The sequence below is a fragment of the Epinephelus moara genome, chromosome 23 (assembly GCF_006386435.1).
Source record: "Epinephelus moara isolate mb chromosome 23, YSFRI_EMoa_1.0, whole genome shotgun sequence".
NCBI lineage: Eukaryota > Metazoa > Chordata > Actinopteri > Perciformes > Serranidae > Epinephelus > Epinephelus moara.
The window spans coordinates 32778324-32790210 of record NC_065528.1 but is presented as its reverse complement, the minus strand read 5'-3'; the positions used below and the strand labels follow the sequence as shown (position 1 = coordinate 32790210).

Sequence of the window (11887 nt, the reverse complement as noted above, 5' to 3'; positions counted from 1 at the left end):
ACATGAATGTTAAAATCGCCTACAATAATAACTTTATCTGATTTAAGAACTAAACTGGATAAAAACTCTGAGAATTCAGATACAAATTCAGAATACGGGCCAGGAGCACGGTACACTATAACAAATAAAAGTGGCTGCGAGGTTTTCCAGGTCGGATGTAAAAGACTAAGAACGAGGCTTTCAAATGAATTATAATCTAGTTTAGGTTTAGGGCTGATTAACAGACTAGAGTTAAAAATGGCTGCAACTCCCCCTCCTCGGCCGCTGCCTCGAGGAATGTGGGTATTATTTTAAGTCAAATAGTAGTTGACAAATATAAAGTAAATGTGTTGATACTGAATAAAACGAGTCATAAAATAAATCTAAACATACGAACATTCTCCTTATATTCTAAACCTCCTAATTTACTTTCANTAGAGTTAAAAATGGCTGCAACTCCCCCTCCTCGGCCGCTGCCTCGAGGAATGTGGGTATTATTTTAAGTCAAATAGTAGTTGACAAATATAAAGTAAATGTGTTGATACTGAATAAAACGAGTCATAAAATAAATCTAAACATACGAACATTCTCCTTATATTCTAAACCTCCTAATTTACTTTCAGATATTTATCATTAAATATTAATTATTACATCATTACATTTACTTTATCGTGATCGTTTTAATTATTGTCTAAGCTGAATACACACAACACAGGATGAAGTGTAGAGCTGAGTGTTGTCACTGGATACCTTCAAGGTTTCGACCAAAATAACCCAGTGCCAGGTGAAACATCTCCAGTCAAACGATACCTGCATGCGATCCTGGTCCTGCTCTGATCCTGGTCCTGCTCTGATCCTGGATCGTCTCAACTCTCTCTGGAGCCGCTCTACCTCTGACGAACAGTCACTTTAACATCTGCCCGGTTAGCACGAGCTAACACAGCAGCTAGCATCTGACACCAAGCCCTTAAACAGTCCCAACAAACTGAAACTGACACTGAAACAGCCTGACTGTCGTTAAACCTGTAAATAACCTCTGTAAATGTTAGCCGTGTGATGCTAACCGTTAGCCCTGCTAGTCGCTGTCCCCGTCACAGAGCTCACACTTCAGCAGCAGCTACGACCCAAACTGTCTGTGCTGCGGTGAAGTCATGTGACAGAGCTGACAGTTCAGTGTGCCGAGATGCCACCAGAACATGATGGTGTCAAATAAAAGACTGTTGATAGAAGTCTTTTTGTGCTGCTGCAGGTCGATGGTTAAAAAAAGGGACGACTAAATGTGATTTTAAACTTTAAAGGCAGAAGAAGTGTTTATTGAAATAACAAAGTTTGTCGAGCTCGATGGCGTTCAGCTCAGAGCTGCAGATTCGTCCCCGCTGAGGAAACGTTTTCTGCTGGACGTTGAGACTGAATCTGTCCGGCTGTTTGTTCCTTTCCTCCTCACACTCCTCCTCCTGGGTCTTTGGCCTTTTCCTCATAGAAGGTGCTGGGACTCCTCTCTCTCTCTCTGTGTAGGTGTGTGTTTCTGTAGTCGACATGTTCGCAGCTCAGCACCAGTGTTCACTATCAGTTCCTTTACTTCCTGTTACTGTCGTGTTTTTATGCTTATGTTAGAGTGAACTGGTCCTTTAACACACTGAGCTTGTGTAGACGCTGCTTCACCATCAGAATGAATATTGAACCCAAACACAGATCGTGACTGAAGAATGGATCCAAAAGTACTGAACAGTGTGTGTGTGTTTTTGCAGGAAGCCCATAAGATGGTGAGAGAAGCAAACGTCAAACAGGCAAACGCAGAGAAACAACTGAAGGAAGCTCTGGGAAAGGTGACGACACTAAACACACATACACATACACATACACATACACATACACATACACATACACACACACACTGGATTAAATACGCCCAAACTCTCCTCCTCTTCATCTCTCAGTGAAACATGAACACAGACATGAAACACACACTGATATCGTTCAGTGTAACTTGAACTTCCTGATGACGTCATTGTCTCTGATGTCCACCCAGAATACACGTCCATAATCTCAGAACCATCAGCGATCGGTCTGAAGATGATTTAACCTCTGTGGTCAATGTTTCGATGGTTCCTGTGCAGACAGCAGATATCTAGATGTTTAAGACTTCTCTGATCTGCTTCATATCTGCACATGAATAAATAAAAAAAAAAAAAGAAATACACAATAGATAATACGATCATTTAGACGATAGCTGATGAGTTCGGCCTCTTTTATTCTCCACATCAACTGTTTCCCTGCAACCAAAGTCCGCTCAAACTACTCAGACTACAAATGGAAACCAGAACTTCAGACACAAATCTTGTCCGGTCACCCACAGACTTTACATTTATGTATAGATATCTGTTCATAGAATTTAAATGGTTCATAAATCCATTTTAGACGTCAGAGAAAAACCAGATCAAAATAAGGCTGCACAATATAATGTTTTATTATCGTCATCGTGACGTCGACCTGCGTCACAAACATATGGAGATATTGACACTCAGGGATTTTTAGAGCCTGTGAAGAGTGTTAGTAGAAAACTTACCTGTAAAGTCAATGTAAAGACATGATTAGACGTGATTTCCCACCAGCTGAGCAATGGGTGCGTCACAAATGACGCAAATACGCTAATGAAGCGAATAGCGTGATTTCGTGTCGTACGTTTTTTCCCAAGAAAAATCTGAACTTCAGTGACTGATTTGTGCCACAATAGCCAATCAGCATTGAGATCCTCCAGGGACGTATCAGTGGAAGTTCACTCATCAATTCAGCGATTTCACAAATGTGTAACGCGATAATTCGCACGTATGAAGTGAGTCAGCACAAAATATTCTAGCGTTAAAACTCGTGCGTTATTTTGATGTCAACACAACATTATATTTTCCGGTTGTCCGTCTGTCCCATGTCAACGCAATATCTCAAGAATGCCTCAAGAGAATTTCTTCAAATTTGGCACAAACGTCCACTTGGACTGAAAAATAAACTGATCAGAATTTTGTGGTCAAAGGTCAGTGTGACCTCATAAACATGTTTTTGTCCATAACTAAAGAATTCATTCACTAATTCTGACCAAACTTGACACAAATGTCTAACAGGATAAAATAATGAAGGTCAAAAGGTCAAAGGTCAGCTTGACTGTGACATCATCATGTTTTAACGTCATATCTCAGGAACAGAAGGGGTGACATTTGGTCAGATACTGAACTGATGACTCACTTCCTGTTCAGTCCTGTATGTTGGGTCAGTTTCCATTTGTCAGATTAGCAACATCATTTTTCCTCCTCGTCAGATTGACGTCCTCCAGGCGGAGGTCCAGGCTCTGAAGACACTTGTGCTGTCCTCCCCCACCTCCCCTCTGGGTGAGCTCCCATCTACAGGAGTAAAGACTCCCTTCAGGAAGGGCCACAGCAGGAACAAGAGCACGTCCTCCGCCATCCTGGGGACGCAGCCCGACCCGTCGGCCACGCAGCCAATCGTACGGGAGTGTAGAGAGGTGAGAGAGCTCGCCATATGATCACAGCTTAATACTCTGTATGTGTCAGTCCGTCTCTACTGTATGTGAGGTGTGACCCTGTCCTGTTGGACGTGTAGGTGGACAGTCAGCTGTTCAGTGACTTCAAGGCCTGGAAGGAGGAGCCGACACTCGACCGCAGCTGCTGCTTCCTGGAGAGAGTTTACCGTGAGGACATCTACCCCTGTCTCACCTTCAGCAAGAGCGAGGTACATACGTGTCCTCTCCTTTGTCTCACTGTCCTTTCCCGTGACTCGCTGTCCTCTCCTGTGACTCGCTGTCCTCTCTTGTGATGTCTCGTCCCTCAGCTTGGTTCAGCCATCTTAGAAGCCGTGGAGCAGAACACGCTCAGTGTGGAGCCGGTGGGTTTCCAGCCGCTGCCGGTGGTCAAAGCGTCGGCCGTGGAGTGTGGAGGACCAAAGTGAGACCCCCCACACACACACACACACACACACACATTATCAACTCTTTCTCCTCTTCATCAAGCTTTCACTCTTTCATCATCATCTCTCCATCTTCCCTCAACTTCCTCCTCCAGCGGGCGAAGGGCGGAGCTCGTCACGTAAGTCTGACTCTGTCTCATCAGCATCTTGTCCTCTGTCCTCAGTCGTCCCGCCTGGCTCCTCCTCCTCCTCCTCCTCCTCCTCCTCCTCCTCCTCCTCCTCCTCCTTCTCCTCCTCCTCCTCCTCCTCCTCCTCCTCTCACCTTCAGTCCGTCTTCCTGTCCAGGTTTATCAAAGTGATCCTGACGAGACGAACCTTGATAAATGTCTAACAGTCATCCCTCTCTCCTTACTTCCTCTCCTCGCTTCCTCCACTCTGAGCTTTAGTCTCCTCTCAGCTGATAGTAAATTAATTCAGTTTCCTTCATGGTGGGACAGAAACACGTGAACAACTTCCTGTCTGTCTCTCTGTGTGTCTCATAGAAAATGTGCTCTGAGCGGTCAGACCAAAACCTGTAAGCACAGAATCAAGTTTGGAGATTCGTCCAATTACTACTACGTATCTCCGTACTGTAGATACAGAGTGAGTACACACACACACACACACACACACACACACATACACACATACACACTTATTTTGCTGTGATGTCATACACACAGTCTGAAGTTAATACGAACCTGAAGCTTTATCATGTGACAGTTTATGACTCTCTGATCACATCTGGACTGAAATGACGTCACATCTGATCCACAAATTTTAGATTCAAACTGTCTGTGTGTTTCCTCAGATCACAGCTGTGTGTAATTTCTTCACCTACATTCGCTACATCCACCAAGGGCTTGTCAAACAGCAGGACGGTAAGACTCACACACACACAAACACACACACACAAACCCACAATGTGTACCTCATTAACATTCAACCAGACAACAGAGAGTTGAGAGAAGTATTGTACCAAACTGTATCACCACGCAGAAGGAAATGTGCCTCTACTGCTAGCTCACCTAGCATCTCTGAGCTAGCTAACACTACAGCTCAGCTGAGGAGGACGCCATTAATGTTTACATCTCACACTGTCCTGAGTACGAGCCTCTCACACACTTCACCTGTCTAGACTGGGGCCCTGTGTAGACGACAACAGTTTCTCTAAAAACAGAAAAGTCTGTCCTTTGCGTTTTAGAAAACTTCCGCGTTTATATGACGACGTTTTTGAAACGATCTCCGTTGACATGGAGCCGCAAAATCAAGTAAGGTAAAGCTGCAGTGCCAGAGGCTGCAGTTTCAGGACCGTTTAATTTTCCGAGCCGAGGCTGCAACCTGAAGTTTATTTTTATTTTTTTGCTATACCCAAATACTACTTTCTTATTCAGTAGTTATAATCAGTGTTGGGCAGTAACGCGTAATTTGATTGATGAAGCCCAGGTAACTATACATTACCACTGCTGGTCCTCTCACCCACACCTAAACACCCGTCCTGGGATACACAGTGGCTGCTTTGCCTGACCTCCGCGGAGGTCACATGTCACAGTGTGGGTGAGAGGAGCGGAGAGGACCGCGACGAGGTGGAGTTGCTATAGGAACAGATCTACACTTTGCTGGAGAAGCGTTGATAAAGTCAACAGGGTGAGCAGCACAAACAGAGCTCACCATTGTTGTTGTGATGGTCGACTTTCTCGCACATGCCTAGTGACTGGAACCGTAATGAGCATGTGCGGAAAGTCTCCGTTTTCAGAGGAACTGCATATTGCAAGTTTCCATGACAACGGAGACGCTGCCGTTTCCAAAAAAAAAGCACTCTGGAACCTGTTTTCAAAACGTTGCGTTTTCAGGCACCCAAAACGCCGCTGTCGTGTAAACGATCGGCCAAAACGCAACTAAAGTTTACCGTTTTCAGTTGAAATCGTTGTCGTATAAACGGGACCTGATAAATAGCGCCCAGGTGAGAGGAAAAACATGTAGCTTCAACTTTGGGTCGACTGTTCGCACTGTGTTCATCGACTGTTTTACTTGTTCGATACAGTTTTGTTTGTCAGCCATGAAAAACAAGTTTAAGGCCACATTTCAGCAACATGATAATGGCCGCCATCATCACACGGGGTGATATGAAGAAGCAGCAGTTTGTGCCTCTGATGTGTTCACAGATATTCAGGACAGGAAGTTTCTCTAAAGATAATTAACTGTGGGTGTTTGAAAACCCCGGTGTTTAAAACTTTGTGACCTTCTGTCTGATAAAAAGATTAACATTCTGTCAGCTGCACCGTAAAACATATTTTAACCAGCTCAGACTCTGAATCAGAACTTAACTGTCACACCATCATGTGGCCGTCGTGTGACCATCATGTGACCGTCATGTGACCATCATGTGACCATCATGTGACCTGGTGTTGTGTGTCTGCAGCGGAGCAGATGTTCTGGGAGGTGATGCAGCTGCGCAGAGAAATGTCCTTCGCCAAGCTCGGCTACTACAAAGACCAGCTGTGACTGACGGACAGCCCCGCCCTCCAATCACAGCAGACTCCGCCCTGAAGCCCCGTCCCACCCTGCTCCCCCCTCCCCCTCCTCTCCCTCCTCCTCCTCCTCCTCCTCCTCCTGTGTGAGTGTGTTTCTGTGTGTGACAGAGTACCTGTGGTTGTTTTCAGCTGAGCGACTGTGACGTCAGTGATCTGTTGTTGGTTTCTGTTGAGTTTGAATCTGAAATATGAATTTTACTTTATTAAAACATGAAACACTCCGACGTGACGACATGTGACGACATGTGACGACATGTGACGACGTGAAAACAGCTGACATGAAGGATTTAAATGTGGTGGCGTTTGAACCCGTCTGAGGAGTTTCAGTTTATTTTTCCTCTCCCTTCAATCATGAAATCAGAGTTTAACAGGGCTGAAAAAAATTCATTCTGATTTTTCAGTTCCAAATAAAAACACTTTTCTGGACCAACGACAGAGCATCAGAGCCGCTCCTCTGAGATTTAGAGATTAGAGTTGAAATATTTTGAAAGAAGTCATGAAACGAGGAAAAAAATACAAAAAATTTTACAAAAATTAGTCAAAATTTTATGAGGAAAAAAAAACTGAAATTGACATTAAAGTTGGAACTTTAAAAGAAAATTTATTTCAAGAGTCAAGTTGAATATTTTTGAGATAAAAGTCATGTAATGAGGAGAGAGATTAAATTTTGGTGTTAAAAATCTAATTCTGAATAAGAAAATAAATCTGTAAATATGACTTGATTCTTAAAATATTTCTGTCCTAAAACTACACATTTTTGTGACTCGTCCATTATTATTGCAAAATATTTTTTCTCAAAATTGCAACTTAATTCTCGCAAATTTCAGACTCTCAAAATATTTAATTTTTCCTTAAATTTTGACTTTTTCAACATGAAACTTTTTTCTTGTTAAATATTGACGTCACCTGAAAATTCTGCACCCTCCACCGCCAAAATTCATGACCATTTTCAAAATACGTTTTGTCTCAGAATTTTTTTAATTTTATTTTCATAACATTCCAAATTTTTCCACTTTTATGACTTTCTTTTTTCATAATCACACACCCTCATAACTCCTTTGTTAATAAAATAATTTGAAAAATAAGACTTAATCTCCAAATATTAAAGTTTTTCCTCAGATTGATTTTTTCAACATTTAACTTTGTTCTTGTTAAATATTGACATCACCTGAAATTTTTTTAGTGTTTCTTCCCCTCCCCAAAATTATAACCACATTTCTTTTTTTCTAATTAAAATATTACAACTATTCTCTAAGTCTCAGATTCTGTTGCTCCGTCGTCGTGGCTCCAGAAACTAAAAGCTGTTCCAGTGCTGCTAAAAGTTTCTGTTTTTCTCTGGAGTCAAGTTTGAAAACTAAAGATAAGCTGCGCTGAATCTGAAATATAGAAAAGGACGTTCACCAAATTAAACTGACGACCAAACAACGAATATTTGTTTACGAAATGAAACAGTGTGTAAGCTTTTGTTTAACTTATGTTGTAAGAGAAGATGAAGGAGGCACAGTTGGATGCAAAGATAATCACAATATTATTATTATTCTTAAAATTATTCTTATTATTATTGTTATTACAATCAGAAGGAGTACAAGCAGGACTCTACAGTGAAGCTGCGATTCACAATTTATTTCTGATGTCTGTTGATTAATCTGTCGTTGTTTAGTTCATAAAGTATCAGAAAACAAAGAAAAAGTCCGTCAGTGTTTCCTGAAGTCCGACACGACGTCCTCAAACGTCTCGTTTTGTCTACAGCTGGGAGACGTTCAGTTTACTGTCACAGCAAAGAGACAATATTCACCCTTAAGAAGCCGGACTCAGAAAATATTTTGACTGTTTCTTTCTTTAAACATTACTCAAACTGATGAAGAGATTATCAGATTAGTTGGTGATTGATTTAATAGTTGACGACTGATTGATTAATTGGTTAGTTGTTGCAGCTCTGAAGCCCCCTTTGATTTAATTGTAATTTATTTGCCTTCACTTCAAATCTGTGGCGCCCCCCAGTGGAGACTTGTCTCTTACAGACCACATCCTGATATTAAATGACAGAGGAGCACAGTGAATATTTGTAGTCTCGATCCTGTCTGAATGAGGTTTATACATTTATTCTCTGTAAAATGTTATTTATGATTTCTTTATTTTGTTGTTGGGCTCTTTGAGACGTCGGTGAAGCTTTCAGAGGGTTTTAAGGAAAAATGAAACACTAAATGTACATTTATTTCTGCTGTTAAACACTCCGTGATGTCAGAACTCGCGTGGACGTGACGTTCTGTTCAGATAATCTGATAAAACATGTTTTTTTGGGGGGGAATTTTCCTTTAACAGCTCTGGCTGTCTCCACTCTGCTGTATTTCATTACTGAGGAGACGTGTAGATAGGAGGCTGTGTGTGTGTGTGTGTGTGTGTGTGTGTGTGTGTGTGTGTGTGTGTGTGTGTGTGTGTGTGTGAGAGAGAGAGAGAGGGTGTTGAGTGTGTTTGTATGCTGTAAACTTTATATCTGTTAATTTAAACCTGACTCCTCTGCATCTTTCTCTCATTCGACGTCAGTGTCACTCTCCCGGTTTGGTTTAGTGCCTTTTCTCTCAGACACTCTGAAATAAAAACAGTAATACCTCTGGAAACCTGCTGCTGTCTGTCCACTCTGTTCTCCACCTCACACACTGTAACCACACCAGGTCACTACAGGTCACTGCAGGTCACTACAGGTCACAGGCCTTTGTTTTAGATGTTTGTCTCTTAAGTAGATTATTTAACTGACTTCATATTGTGGGTAAATCACAAATACAAATTATTATATTCATTATACTTTTTAATATCAGAATTACAGTTAAATTCTAATGCTGAAAATCAGCTGCTTATTAATATTTCCTATGTACCTCGACACTGTATGAACAGGTGTATGCTTGAATGCCACTGTCAGCATGTGGCTGTTACACAGTCTGTCCACCAGAGGGCGTTCCAACATTACCAATGAACACTTGGAGTAACCAAGAGGAGGAAGCTTTCTTGCTAAGTAATACTCTCAGACAGAAAATATCATTAACCTGTCGACTTTAATGAACATTTTCAATCGCACATGACTTCTTAAATGGCCAGCAGAGGTGATGTCCATGTGTGGCCACATCCCCCACCCCAGCCCGGGCAGGATGAGTGCGATGAGGACGGAGGAGAAAAGGTTGACGCGGTTGTTGTCTAAGATGGGTTTGCCACAGATCCACTGGGTGGTGGCAGATTAATAACTCACCACCTTCCTGATGCCCGAGTCAAAGCCTGGAGACGGACAGAGCGAGAGAAGACATTAAAGCTTCATTTGAAAACAAATAATCTCTGTTGTTCTTCTCTTCAAACTGCCCACTGTGCTTTCAACCATGCTGGACTGACTTTACAAATATTCTGTACTGCTACGTTTTTTCATGATTTCGGACGACATGCTATACTATGACATTTTCTGATGATGTCGGACGACATACTATACTATGATATTTTTTCATGATTCCGGGCGACATGCTACACTATTAAATTTTTCAAAATTTCGAACGACATGCTATGACGTTTTCTGATGATTTTGGACGACATGCTATACTATGACGTTTTCTGATGATTTTGGACAACATGCTATACTATGACATTTTTTAATGATTTTGGACGACATGCTATACTATGACATTTTTTCATAACTTCGGACGACATGCTATACTATGACCTTTTTTTGATGATTTCAAACGACATGCTATACTTTGACTTTTTTTCATGATTTCAAACGACATGCTATAGTATGACTTTTTTAATGATTTCAGACGACATGCGTTACTTTGACATTTTTTCATGATTTCAGACGACATGCTATACTATGACTTTTTTTTGATGATTTCAAACGACATTCTATACTATGACTTTTTTTTGATGATTTCAAATGACATGCTATAGTATGACATTTTTTCATAACTTTGGACGACATGCTATACTATGACTTTTTTTTGATGATTTCAAACGACATGCCATACTATGACATTTTTTCATGATGATTTCAAACGACATGCCATACTATGACATTTTTTCATGCTTTTGGACGACATGCTATACTATGACGTTTTTTAATTATTTCGGACTACATGCTATACTATGTTTTTTAATGATTTCAGAGTACATGCTATACTGTGACATTTTTTCATGATTTTGGACGACATGCTATACTATGACGTTTCTTCGTGATTTCAGACGACATGCTATACTATGATGTTTTTTCAAAATTTCGAACGACATGTTATAGTATGACATTTATTTGATCATTCCGAACGACATGCTATACTATGACATTTTTTCACTATTTCGGACGTCATGCTATACTATGACATTTTCTGATGATATCAGACAACATGCTATACTATGATGTTTTTTCAAAATTTCGAACGACATGTTATAGTATGACATTTATTTGATCATTCCGAACGACATGCTATACTATGACATTTTTTCACTATTTCGGACGTCATGCTATACTATGACATTTTTTATGATTTTGGACGACATGCTATACTATGACGTTTCTTCGTGATTTCAGACGACATGCTATACTATGACATTTTCTGATGATTTCAGACGACATAATATACTGTGACTTTTTTTCAAAATTTCGAACGACATACTATAGTATGTTTTTTCATGATTTCGGACTACATGCTATACTATGACATTTTCTGATGATGTCGGACGACATACTATACTATGATATTTTTTCATGATTTTGGGCGACATGCTAGACTATTAAATTTTTCCAAATTTCGAACGACATGCTATGACGTTTTCTGATGATTTTGGACAACATGCTATACTATGACGTTTTCTGATGATTTTGGACGACATACTATGCTATGACAGTTTTAATGATTTTGGACGACATGCTATACTATGACATGTTTTCATGATTTTGGACAACATGCTATACTATGACTTTTTTTCATAACTTCGGACGACATGCTATACTATTACGTTTTTTAATAATTTCGGACTACATGCTATACTATGACATTTTTTCATGATTTTGAACAACATGCTATACTATGACATGTTTTCATGATTTTGGACAACATGCTATACTATGACTTTTTTTCATAACTTCGGACGACATGCTATACTATGACGTTTTTTTGATGATTTCAAACGAAATGCTATATTATTACTTTTTTTCATGATTTCAGACGACATGCTATACTAAGACTTTTTTTCATGATTTCAAACGACATGCTATACTATGACTTTTTTAATGATTTCAGACGACATGCGTTACTTTGACATTTTTTCATGATTTCAGACGACATGCTATACTATGACTTTTTTTTGATGATTTCAAACGACATTCTATACTATGACTTTTTTTGATGATTTCAAATGACATGCTATAGTATGACATTTTTTAATAACTT

The 11887-nt window shown here is 40.3% G+C and overlaps 1 protein-coding gene across 6 annotated transcripts in view; it reads left to right on the top strand.

The window, feature by feature from the left end:
* The window catches only part of rab3ip (RAB3A interacting protein (rabin3)), a 25326-nt gene extending 16247 nt beyond the window's left edge, over positions 1 to 9079 (top strand). For 5 of the 6 annotated variants that reach the window (XM_050035939.1, XM_050035934.1, XM_050035935.1 and 2 more), the window contains 8 exons: positions 1728 to 1805; positions 3290 to 3493; positions 3592 to 3720; positions 3820 to 3932; positions 4050 to 4073; positions 4437 to 4536; positions 4745 to 4814; positions 6356 to 9079. In XM_050035939.1, coding sequence (XP_049891896.1) covers positions 1728 to 1805; positions 3290 to 3493; positions 3592 to 3720; positions 3820 to 3932; positions 4050 to 4073; positions 4437 to 4536; positions 4745 to 4814; positions 6356 to 6438 — 801 coding nt within the window. In that variant the 3' untranslated portion in view covers positions 6439 to 9079. The remainder of the gene's footprint in view (positions 1 to 1727; positions 1806 to 3289; positions 3494 to 3591; positions 3721 to 3819; positions 3933 to 4049; positions 4074 to 4436; positions 4537 to 4744; positions 4815 to 6355) is intronic. The other variant, XM_050035938.1, reaches the window with a different exon arrangement.
* The last annotated feature ends 2808 nt before the right edge of the window (positions 9080 to 11887 follow it).